The sequence below is a fragment of the Podarcis raffonei genome, chromosome 12 (genome assembly GCF_027172205.1).
Source record: "Podarcis raffonei isolate rPodRaf1 chromosome 12, rPodRaf1.pri, whole genome shotgun sequence".
NCBI classification, from domain to species: domain Eukaryota; kingdom Metazoa; phylum Chordata; class Lepidosauria; order Squamata; family Lacertidae; genus Podarcis; species Podarcis raffonei.
This window is the reverse complement of record NC_070613.1, coordinates 14425522-14438142: the sequence shown is the minus strand read 5'-3', so window position 1 is coordinate 14438142 and position 12621 is coordinate 14425522. Positions and strand designations below refer to the sequence as shown.

Genomic DNA, 12621 nt, shown 5'->3' with positions numbered 1-12621 from the left:
TTCTCGCCTGCTGTTCCCTGGTTATTTTCATAGCACAGGGTTTCAAAGTACCGTATTTTTCACTCTATAAAACGCACCAGACCATAAGATGAACCTAGTTTTTGGGGGAGGAAAACAAGGAAAAAAATATTGCGAATCTCAGAAGCCAGAACAGCAAGAGGGATCAGTGCACAGTGAAAGCAGCAATCCCTCCTGCTGTTCTGGCTTCTGGGATAGCTGCGCAGCCTGAATTCGCTCCATAAGACGCACACACATTTCCCCTTACTTTTTAGAGGGAAAAAGTGAGACTTCTAGAGCAAAAAATACGGTAAATGAACTAGGTGGTGTTTACCTTTGCCCTTTCTGCCCTGCAGCTGCACTGCGGCCACGCTTGCATCCTGTGACCGCACTGCAAACCCACTCCTCACACCAGCAATTAGGCTTGGAAAAAGTAAAGCCTAATTGAAGTGTGTGAGATCTTCCTAGACGGGTGTAATCTCTACAAAGGTCACACCCTAACAGCTTTTATACCTGCCCCCTGCAAAAAAAACTTTTTTAAAAAAAAAACTTCACTGGACCTAATAGAAGACATTTTTTTCCAAGTCTCATCGCAGTGACGAAGGGGCAATTTTGGGGGCTGCAGCTTTGAAGAGAAGGGCCAGCCCTTTCTTCGCTAGCTGTCTCCCCCTGCCTCTGAAAACGCCCATCTCTTATTCCAATTTTATTGTACTAAATAGAAGGAGACTTTCAAGTCTTAATTGCAGCATAGGGTCATTTTTAGTGACAGCGAGAGTTAACCTTTTCCTCTCCAGCCTTGACTGCTCCCAAAACCACTCCTCTACCATGCTGTAATTAGCTTTAAAGAACACTTCTGTAGGCTCTGATATATGACTCATTCCGTATCAAGTGATCCAGCTTTCTTTTACCTCGTGTCATCCAGTTTTCTTAATGTTTTATACACCTGTTCAATGATCAAAACCAAGTTTAAATCTGAGATTTTTAATTTTTTTGTCTCATCCCGTTTGTGAGTTATGAGGGTTTGAAATTTCAAAAATAAATAAATGACAGTTTGGGCCTTGCCAGACTACACAAAAACTTTAAAAACTCAGCCCAGAATTGAGATGTCAAAACTAAAAACACCAATCTCTTCTGAGCTTCATGGGCTTTAATATATGTCACATGATGGATTTACGTTAAATTTTAAATTTAAGTTACAAAATTGAAAAATGTAAAAGAAAATATATTAAAAAGTCTATGTGATTAGAAATTTCCCAAAAACGTATTTGTTATTTAATATTTCTAAGAGCTACCTGCAAAATTTCATCTTGGGATCTCAATGGGATCACATTAGAAAAAAAAACATTTTGCACATACATGTCAGCCTTATTGGGTTCTATTTAGGATAAATGGGTCTTCTTGGAGTAAAATATAACAGAATAACCCCCTTATCCCAAAACAAGGCTGTTCCACAACACAGACTTTGCTCTGCTTCTGTTTCTCTCCCTCTTCCAATTCTGAGTTTTAAATTAACTGTTCCAGAACTCCAACCAGTTTTTAAGAAAAGGTGTTCTTGAGTGGATGGCGACATTTCACCTTGCCGGAGGACGCTTCTCTTCCTGCTCAAAGCGCACTTGGTTCAGAAATTTCTGAAATGACCTGACTAAATGCCAACAGCTCCCATGGGATAACTTGAACTCTGTACCTCGTTTCCAGGCAAGGGGACTGGACCTCTCAAGAGTGCGGACGTGTGTGGTTGTGGCAGAAGAACGGCCTCGGATAGCTCTGACGCAGTCCTTTTCAAAGCTTTTCAAAGATCTGGGCCTCCACCCCAGGGCTGTCAGCACATCATTTGGCTGCAGAGTCAACCTGGCTATATGTTTGCAGGTAAGAATCTCTCTCTCCTTTCCTGACAGCAATCTTAGAAGCGACCCTTTTGAAATAAGGACATGGCGATGTTCCACACAATACAGCTTGGTTAACCATTGCATGCCATGCTTAAATGTTCCTCTTTCATAATGCAAGAAGTGTAGTTTTTCTGTATTATTATTTTTTACTGAGCATTTTCCATAAAGCCTTCACATCCCATTTAGAGCAATTATTCTGCCCCAAACTTAAAAAAGCAATGCAGCAAAAGTTTGTATTGTAGTTCTTACATTTGTAACATATGAAAATCAGCCTTGTTAAAGTTGCTGTAGCTGTCCTGACAAGTGCTTGAGTATCTAAATATCTATATCTTCCTTTGTGTAGAACAGTAATTTGACAGGGGCATGGTTCTCATGCACATAGCATGGACTACTCATCTTAAAATAATGCTTGCTATTGTGGCTTGTGTCGAAGGTAGAAGAAACGTCTGTATTGATTCTCCAGGTAGAAATTGGCAGAAATAATTTAATAATAAGAAGAAGAAGAAGAAGAAGAAGAAGAAGAAGAAGCATTTATATAGTGCTTTGAGGCATTCAAAGCCCTTTGCACACATAATCACAGTTATCGCTATTACAACCTAGCTAGGTAGGTCTATGTATTTATTTCCAAATTGCAGATGTGATTCCAGCTTGCTTATGGCCACCTCATTAGCTCATGATGGACGTGAGATTGGAAACCAATGGCTTTTTAGGCAGGAAGACAGTGTGGTGCTATTATAATCATTCTGTCTGTTCAAGCATTTCAGTTTGCCAGATGAAGCTACTTCCCTTTGACCCACACTGTTCTGGGGGTTCCAACATCCTCCCCACAAGCAGATTGGGGGGGGGAATAGGGGGAAGAGAGAGGGGGCAGTTCCATGGTTCTAGTGGGATTTGTCACATTGGTTTCCGCCAGCAGAAACCATTTAGTTGAATCCAGGTCCTTGTTTACTCAGCTCAGTTGTTTTGCCACTTGAGTACAGTGGTTCTCATGGCCAACTCAAAAAAATACTGTTTTGGTACCTCAGATTTCCCTCACTAGAACTAGAACTCATACAATATGGCTTCCACACATATACATAAACACATGCATGCTGCCTCTTCCATAAAACCGAACACTGGTGTCTGATCTAATAAAGCAATATTATTAATTTTTTAAGCTATTGTATTATAATATGACATGGAGATGAATGAGAGAAACAAGAACAGATAAGCAGGCTTCAGCATGATGCTGAACAAGACGGATTATTCTTAAAGAAAATGTGATAAGGTCTCATCAGTTACAAATAAAACATTCATTGGGTGGCAGTGGAGTCAAATGACCTCTCTCCGCTGCCACAACCATTTTCTGATACCTCCCCTCCTTCCATTTTGCTTTATTTTCGTACTACCATTTATTTCAGGTTCATAGGTGCGTCTGTTCCTACATGTTAGTTCTATAGGTTGGGCTTTTTTTAATGGGTGGAAATTTTCACCTCCACCTTAAAGCTCCAGCCCAAGAGGGAAATTGTTCAGAGGGAGCGTGTGGTTCAGTCATGACCCCAGCTTGGCCATTGCAGAATACACATCAGACATTGCATTTTGCCATCCATGGAATGCATAAAAGAGAAAAAACTGAATCAACGATATGCAGTCCTGCTTTTAATAGTGTGATTTTATTTATTTTTTTTGCTATTAAAAATGTTTGCTTTTATACTAATGTCTCTCTCCAAGAAATGTCAGCTTCTTCATTCTGGGAACATTAGGCTGCACTTCTGTTTGTCATAGAGGAGAGGCATTGTTCTAACTGTGCTCTTCAGATATACACCCACAGATGTAGATATTTCTGGCTATAACTGGGTGTTTCTAGGTTTATATCTGAATGCTCGAGTTACAACAATTCCTTTCTCTGAGAAACAGTGATGAGCGAACGAACTGGTATCTTTAGCTAGGTAGCATTTCATATATATTCCTGCAAGTTGAAGGGTTTTTGCTATGGAGACAACCTCGCAATCATCCCTCCTGCCACCAGCCACATCACTGTGGCAAACGATATTGAACTCTGCAGCTCACTGTGGAAATAATAAATTGTTGGAGGGAGCAGCTGTTGTGTTGCAGCAAGCTGCCCTAAGCATTGCAGAGAACTTCCTCAAGCTGTTGCAGTGAGAACAAAGCACCAGCCAGAACTGTCCCATTCCACTCGCCTCTTTCAACAAGCAGTATTGATGGATCACCCAGGGTGATAGATAGATCACAAAACTGGATGGGAGAACTGTTGTGGTTTACAGTGATTGTTCCAGAGCTAGATGCACTTGAGCATAGAACCGCTATGCATCAATGTAGCTTCAGGAACACATACCGTGCAACACGCATAAGGTCTCATTTCCACTTTTGCGTTCCCCAGTGAAAGCAGCCTTCCATAGCCTGGTGTCCTCTGTGTGTTTCGGACTACAGCCCCCATCATCCCTGACCATTGGCCATTCTGGCTGGGGCTGATGGGAACTGGAGTCCGATGACATGTAGCACATACCAGGCTGGGAAGGGTGGAATGGAAGGATTTCTGTTAGCGTGCATAGGACAGGCCTCTTGACTGAGATCGTGAAGGGACTGTACTCAGCAGAAAAGAAAATAATGGGCCACGTGAACCAGTGGTCTTCTGTGTATAAGGTAATTTCATATGCTACAACATTATTCATATGTGTAACCCCCAGTTTTCTGCACTTAGGAAGCACAGCCTGTAAATGCAGAACCTGCTTATCAAAATGAATTTTATATAGCAGCCTTGCTTCTTGGAAACAGAATATGCCCATTTATGGAAAATCCAGCATTTTTAACATGGCACTGTGCCCATGAAAGAGACGACGAGAAGAGGAAATGTGGGGCTAAGCAGTTATCAGTGTTGCTCAGAGGACAGAATTGCATCCCTTGGAACAGTGCTAACTCCCAGAGCTTTGTGTTACCCGTCTCTGCTTTCTGTGTCGCCCCTTGTGAACCGCTTTCCAATTTGCTATCTTCAAGCAAATGACTGCTTTGAGGGGGAGGCGTTCAAGTCTGTAGTCTGAAGCTCCTTTCCCCCAGAGGGGAGGGGGTGAGAGAATAAGATCAGCTGATATGCTCTGGTAGAAGTAATATAAAGTGAGGATGTGTTGCTGCACTTTCGTTTGTGGAGTTTGGGTGAAGAATGTCGCAGATGATAGAGGTAGAGTCTTTGAATGGAGAGAGAGTGAGTCTGGAACAGCCCAGTTACCATCATCCTGACAACCTTGTGTGTGAGCTGTACCACTTCAAGTATTTAGGGGAGAGTCTCATAAAATAATTCAGTTATGTAAAGCCCCCACCTGCAGTCTGGGGAGTTATGGTTGCAACATGGGTGTAATACATAATTAAGAGCTAGGCCACAGTGCCCATATAGCTAATTATCACGGTAGGTCCTTGTTAATGCCAGTGAAAAGACATATGGCCCTGGTCATCAATTAATTTTGTCATTGGGCCACAATGAAAACAAAGAGATTGTTAGCAGGCCAATCCCCACTTCCAAAATGACTTTTGCCACTGGGACCCAGCCACACCCCTTTATTTCCCTTGGGTTGGACAGTTGTGACATTACTTGGCACCAAGTTGAGAGGTTTCACCATGACTTCCTAACCTATGATGTTGATGGCAATAATCCAGAATATCTGGTGCATGTTTAGTTTCTTTAAAATACCACCTTCTAGACATCAAATACAGAAGAGCCTCATGTTACATAGTCTTTCTATAGTTTAGCATTTCTCCTCTGGTAAGAGCCTATAGAAGAAGCTTCTAATTTATTCATTCCTGTGAGCAGATTGAACTTTTATGGGTGAGAGGAATAGTAAGTATATGTTCGTTTGTCATAGCTGAATAGTTCAGAGCAGCAGGGCATTGCTTAATGCCCCAGGAGAACAAGCTGTTGCCTCTGCCTTCTTTCCCTATTATTATTATTACCATTTATTATTATTTTACAAAAATAGAGGGAAACCTATGGCAGCTAACATGGTTCTTAAACTAGCTGGGACAACAATTTCCAAGCATTGTGTCGGAGGGCACAATAAAGCAAGTGATGAGAGAATCACTGGTGTACAATGAGAAATCCATTTAAAATTTAAAAATGAAAGGCGCATGTGAGCCCAAATCGCTCACCCACATAAAAGAGGCTGCTCATTCCATCTCTGTATGATTCACTGTGCTGACTTTCCAAATCCCTGTTCGCTGAAAACAGATAATTCGCATCTGTACCAAGGGCAGCTGCATCATTCAATTCTCGCACCACAGAATAACTTGAAAAAGAGCAGGTTCAGTATATAGTGACTCATACAGAAACTGGGCCAGGAGTTGGGTAACTTATTACACACCTTCAAGCTTTTCAGATGTAAAATGCGAAGTGTGCCTTTCTCATTGTAATTCAGAAAAGAAGTGTTCTTCTGCTTCTCTCTGTGGGGAACGCTGAGAAAGGCTGTAGCCTGCTCCTTGTGTTTTTGCTTGAAAGGTAGAATGAATTCTCAGGACACGCTGTTCACTAACAATGTTGTCTATGCTGTCTCTTAAATGGCTTAACTCTGTTTGTCAAAGGTTAGCAAGTCTATTACTGTCTCTTCGCTGTACTAAAATGTTGACACCTCATTTTCTTTTTTGTTTTAAACCTTTAAGCAGTATAATGGTTTAATTTGTAAGATTCCTGTATTTGACATGGTTTCTTCCTTTTATTTTACTCCCTGCTTTTTGCATTATCCTCCCTTTTTATTTTCCTCCCGACTTCCATCCCCCCACCCCTCTTTTTTATTATTTTTCCATGTGTGACTGTCTCTCCTCCTCCCCATATCCCTCCTGTTCCTGCTGCTGTAGCCACACAGGCTGGGGAAACTGGCCGAGCAGGTAGGGGATTTTTGGTGTTCCCTAAAATATCCACCTATCCACTCCTAACAGTGGGGCAGACTAGATGGGAGTCTGGAGATTTTTGTTGTCTCGGGGTGCACATTGTCAAAACCCTTTTGGCGCTGGCATTTGTGTGGGACCGGAAAGGGGGAGCAGCTTACCCTTTTGATCTGGACATCGTAGTCTTCGTCAAAAGTTGGTCGTTGCCGTTTCGGCAACGTGCTTGAACGTTTAAAGCAGAAACAAAAAAAACCGGTTTGCGCTTTTAGCATTCTAACTGCCTCGATTGATTTTTTTTGCAAACTGGTTCTGGTCAACTATGAAAACATTTCCTAAGGTAATATTTATGGATTTACTCTTCCCCTCCCCTCCCCTGACCCCTCCATTAATGATGCTTGAAATGAGGTTCTCCGCTCGGCGCTAGTCTGTTACACTGCTGAGTATATATACCAGCACATTGAAAACTATACCCTCTTCTGCCAGCTAGATAGGACTTGTGTCTTGTGTTGGCTTTATAACAAGCTGGAGTGACTTAGTGTGCATGTTGCCTCTCCTGTAACTCTCTCCTGCTGTCTTGGTGGTGGGATGCTGATCGGTGTTTTCAATGAATGTTACTTGTTTAGATGTCTCTTTGGTATTAGATCTGTCAAAGGAAAAAGGAGGAAGTAGTATAAACTTCCGGGAAGGAATGTTGTGTTTCCTCTTTCACCCTGGCAGTGAGCCAGTCTGTGTCCCTTTTTGTATGTGCCCCCAATATGCTGGAAAAGCAATGGTTAAAGAAATTGGAGTTCTTGTGTTTGCATCCTTTTTTAGGCATGCCTTGTACACTTAAAATATCCATAATAAACATACGAAGTGACATTTGTTTGTTGGCACAGAAAGCTTTGCAGGGGCTGATGTGGCAATGCATTCGGAAGCTGGTTCTGAAATCTTCTGATTTCTAATCCAAACAAATCTACCGCGGACTGCAGTATTTTGTACTTGGTTGGTCCGTGTGCTCCTAGCTTCCTATTTCGGCAGCAGTCACATGTTTAGCAGATGCTAAGGGACAAAAGAAGCAACACCAAAACCCAGACCTTGGGAGCTTAAGGAATATTGTGGGGTTAAAGGGCAGGTGAGGGCAAGGTCGGTGGAAAAGTCAACTTCGTAAGCAGAACCAGTGCTTCCAATTATGAAGGCTATTTATTACTTTTAGAAGAGATGACTTGGAAAAATAGTAAAATAAGCACTTTATTAAAATACAGTAGGGTGGTTTCAAAAGGAACAGAATAACTGCTAATAGTTCTTCAGTCCATATCTGTTAATCTTGCATGTCCTACTCTTTAATACCACCAGGTTTTTTAAAAAAACACTCTTTGCATGTGTGAGTGTCTCAACAAATCCATACTTCCCACTTGACCGCTTGCTTCTGCCATTACCAGCTCTGCGTCTCCAGCTGATTCTGCCTTCCATACTATTTTGCTAAACTTGTAGTACGTGTGCAAGTTTCACTTGTTTATATTGACACTGGTTTTCAGTAACACAGGCAACCGGAAACTTGCGTTGGCAGCCAACAGGTTAAAAAAGAGTATGGCCAGCAAGGTATGGTTTGTACTCCCCCATCACTGATTGTAACATATTCAGTGCTTTTTATCATTTTAATAAAGGCTTTTCTTTTTTTAAAAAAACAAACTTTAATTGTAAGTAAAATGCACAACATCTGTTCCACGCAGAGTGCTAACTAAAAGGTTTTCTTTTGCAGGGGACATCAGGGCCAGATCCAACCACTGTGTATGTGGACATGAGGGCCCTCAGACATGACAGGTATGATGACATTTATTTATTTTTTAATGCAGTGTCTGTAGCTGGAAAATGAATATACGGTTTTTTGGGGGGCAGGGGATACAAGTAAGTTTATCGTCAGAGATAGCAGTGGTGTTGTTTTTTATAAAGGCACTTAAACCACTATTATTTTACCTGTTTTTCACAGTTTTATCCTAGCTGACCAGATGCAACACTCAAGGTGACACTTGTCACATTTGGAATCTCAATATCAATTAAAAAGTCAAATGTCACCTTATAAAGCCAGTGGTTGCATGTGTTGTAACACTAGTAATCAAACTCATCTGAGGCTTTTAAATAAACATGTGTACACACACACACACACACACACACACACACACACAGTGTGTGTTAAGTTGTGGGTGAACATATCAGATGACACAGCGATTCTTCAAACAGCTCTTGTTTATTCACAGGCCGGGACAAAACTGAACTGAAGGGTTCAGTCAGCCTGCTTATATAGAGCTCCAGTACAATGTAACTGTAACAATTTTCTAAAACTATCCAATCACTGAACGTCACTTTCAATCCCTTATTTGCATAACTATCTACAGTATCCCCCTGCTGGCCCAGGGTGAGAACTTCAGTACATAACAGAGATAGATAGTAGATAGATAGATGATGATAGATAGATAGATAGATGATAGATAGATGATAGATAGATGATAGATAGATAGATAGATAGATAGATAGATGATAGATAGAGATTTGACTTCTCATCTAAGGCCAGAGAAAGAGAAGCATTCTGTCTCTCAGTAGAGAGTTCAGCAAGGTAGGTCCTATATTTGATTAGGCCCAATTGCTTGGTTCCAGCAATCTGCTCAACTTCAAGGGAGGTTGTTACAGAAGCTCCCTCAAAGACCTAAGCAAGCAAGAGTTGCTTTTGCAAAAAGTGTGAAGCAGGCTGGTTCTTTTTCAGGTGGGTGGGGTATGATCCCTTACCACAAGTGTGTGTGTGTGGGGATTTTGTTGCGTATTTTATATGAGGTATAAAAGGTGCTTTTGAGAATGCAAAAAAGTGCCACCTCGAGGGCAGATGTGAAGGATTATGCTCAACAAATGGGGGGACGACGACCGCTGCTTGTACCAAAAGTTTGTAAGTTAACACTGCAGAGTCTTAAAGTTTATTTCATTTTAAGGCTCCTTAGCAACGCAGTACTTAAGCCAGTGTACTTTTGCTTATCCAAAGCTTCTCAAACTCTTCTGATCTGGTTCATTGTAAAATCAAGCCAGCTAGTGCCTAGGAAAGGCATGTTGAAAGCCTAAGAATGCATCCAGTTTAAGTAAGTGGTAGTTAATGAGAGTATTTGACTCTCATGATAGTAGCTTCATACTTGGCACTTGACCCTGAATGAATTCATTAGGCGTTAGCTTTAGAATTGCAGCATCTTTTGTTTAAGGTGTTTACTTCATTCTTCCCCGAAGTTAGCGAAAACTGTCATGAAAGAAGATGTGAAGCAATGCTGCCATTACGTTCCGTGAATTATAATTCTCTTCTCACGGATGGTGAGAGATGTCCGCTTGGGAGAATGGTCTATTATTGCCTCTCTTTTACTGAGGGATTGTGTGTGTGTGTGTGTGTGTGTGTGTGTGTGTGTGTGTGTGTCTCCTCCCCCCCAAAGTACTTTGATCCACTTTGCTTTCAGGAGCAAAACATCATACAAAGTGTTTGGTGCTGTTTGGAAGCTGAAATGTGGGGCGGGGCAGGCATTAATAAATTTCGATGTGGGAATTGGGTTTGCTTTGTGACCCACCACCACGGAGTGTCTACTTGTGCGACTGCAGTTATGATTAAGCTGTGCCACGATAGCTGGGGATAATTATATGTGTTTACTTAGATAAGTGTTTCAGCAAGCATGTTAATTATTTCTCCGTTCTAGTGGTACAAAAAACCCAAAACACACACACACACTAAAGGAGCAGCTCAGCATTTGTTTGCTTGGAGAAACTTTCAAAGAGTACCCCCCCAGACAAGCGCCTGAGAGAATTTAGCAATCATGAGGCCTCCAGGAGCAGTATAGGCTCTCTTGCGCATTGCCACCTTTGGAGGGTGGAAGGAGACCTAACATACAGAAAGGCAATAATCGCCGGAAAGAATGCAAGCCCTCTGTCCCTCCTTTTTCAGCATGGAAGGATTCCCAGTTGAAGCCACCTCTCCTGTTCTTTGCCTTGCTGTTGAGCAAAGAGTGCTGCTTCAGTGACTTGTAGCCAGCCGATTGCTCCCTTTTGAGAAATGGGCAGTTTTCCCTTCGTGGCCCTTTTATGCCTCTGCTATTTCTGTCTGATAGGTAAAGGTAAAGGGACCTCTGACCATTGGGTCCAGTCACGGACAACTCTGGGGTTGCGGCGCTCATCTTGCTTTATTGGCCGAGGGAGCCGGTGTACAGCTTCCGGGTCATGTGGCCAGCATGACCAAGCCGCTTTTGACAAACCAGAGCAGCGCACGGAAATGCTGTTTACCTTCCCGCCAGAGCGGTACCTATTTATCTACTTGCACTTTGATGTGCTTTCGAACTGCTAGGTTGGCAGGAGCAGGGACCGAGCAACGGGAGCTCACCCCGTCGCGGGGATTCGGAACTGCCGACCTTGTAGCAGCCAGAAGACAAAAGTCAGAGCCAAGAGAAGCTGCAGGATTGGAGAGGGGAAAACAGGTGCAGGAGGAAGGGGAGAGAGATCAGACTGGTGGAGGGTCAAGGATTCCCTCCTCCTTCTGCCCCCACCTCTCCTGCTCCACTGTCTCCCAGGACCAGAAGAGGACTGAAGTGGGAGGAGCAGAAGGTGACATGCAGGTGGAGTCTTTGGCTGCTTGCACACAGCTCAGATATGGGGGATGCATAGGTCAGGGACCTGTTGTGGCAACTGCTTCATCAGGTGTACACCTAGGAGTAGTTGAGAAACATAGACTGATGGGCACGCTTTTCCCTAACTTGTGAGTGTACTTTTGACAATAAATTTCGGCAATAATTTTTCTCTCATGCCGGACAACGCCATGACAGGTGTGCTTCCTAAACTAGCCTGCTACCTTCAGGTATGGTGGAGGACCAGTCTTGAAGTCACACTCAGCTGCTAGTCCCACTGGTTTTTGAAGACGGGTTGGGGAGGGTGCAGCCTTGTCCTTGGCCTCAGGCAGCCACATGTCTTGGACCAGCACTGGGAAGTGAATCTGAATCACAGTGGTTGAGAATATAGACTTTGTGCTCCATTGTAGGCAGGCAATGGAGAACTTGGGACACATGTTTCTTTTCAGAATACTGTAGTAGAAAATTTCTCTTCAGCCCCCCCTCCCCCCGGGCTATTGATCTCTCTTCCAGGCCGAGGGCACAGTTTGCAACTTGCTATGTGGCATGTTCAGGTTAGTAGTGCATCGCTTCGCTCTTCCCCAGTATGTCGAGCCAGTTAACGCTTTTATTGGATTTTAAATTACGTGTCTCCCATGTGCTGAATTCGGCAAAATGCATTAGGCGATGCTGGAGAGAGTATTAAATATTCAGCAAGCTACTCAGGGCTGTGGTCTTGGCAGCGAACTGCTCAGTAGGTTAGTCGGGCAGGAGGACTATGCTGATTCCCCCCTTTCCCCCTCCTCCTTAATCCCAAGAAAATGAAGGAACATAGAGATACGCTGCTAGTAGTGAAAGAGGCCTGTGACTCCCAGAAAAGACAACTCAGAATGCTGAATCTCTTTCAGTGGCTGCAGAAGAGAAGCATTCTTTATCAAGGAAATAACGGCTGTATAAATGAGACTATTTCCTATGCATGTAACTGACTTCAAACCAGGCAGAACACCAACACACACAGACACACACATGTAAAAATGCAGCACAGACAAAAATGCGGGCAGCCTAAAAAATACGCAATGCCTTCAACCAAACAACCAACTTCCCCCAAACTCAGCTTTTAAAAATTGAGAGGGGCAAGGGGTTTTGGCAGGTACCAAGGTATGGGTCTGAGGGTGCCCCTGTCCTTTGAGTGCCAAGGTGGGGGGGCCCAGCAGTGCAGAGCCTATATACAGATTATACCAGCTGCTATATGTGAGCAGTGACTTAGGCAA

At 43.0% G+C, this 12621-nt stretch overlaps 1 protein-coding gene across 4 annotated transcripts in view; it reads left to right on the top strand.

Moving 5' to 3' along the window:
- The window catches only part of DIP2C (disco interacting protein 2 homolog C), a 295768-nt gene that overhangs the window by 266989 nt on the left and 16158 nt on the right, over positions 1–12621 (top strand). For all 4 annotated transcript variants that reach the window (XM_053359327.1, XM_053359331.1, XM_053359330.1 and 1 more), the window contains 2 exons: positions 1693–1863; positions 8494–8555. In XM_053359327.1, the coding sequence (XP_053215302.1) occupies positions 1693–1863; positions 8494–8555 (233 nt within the window). The remainder of the gene's footprint in view (positions 1–1692; positions 1864–8493; positions 8556–12621) is intronic.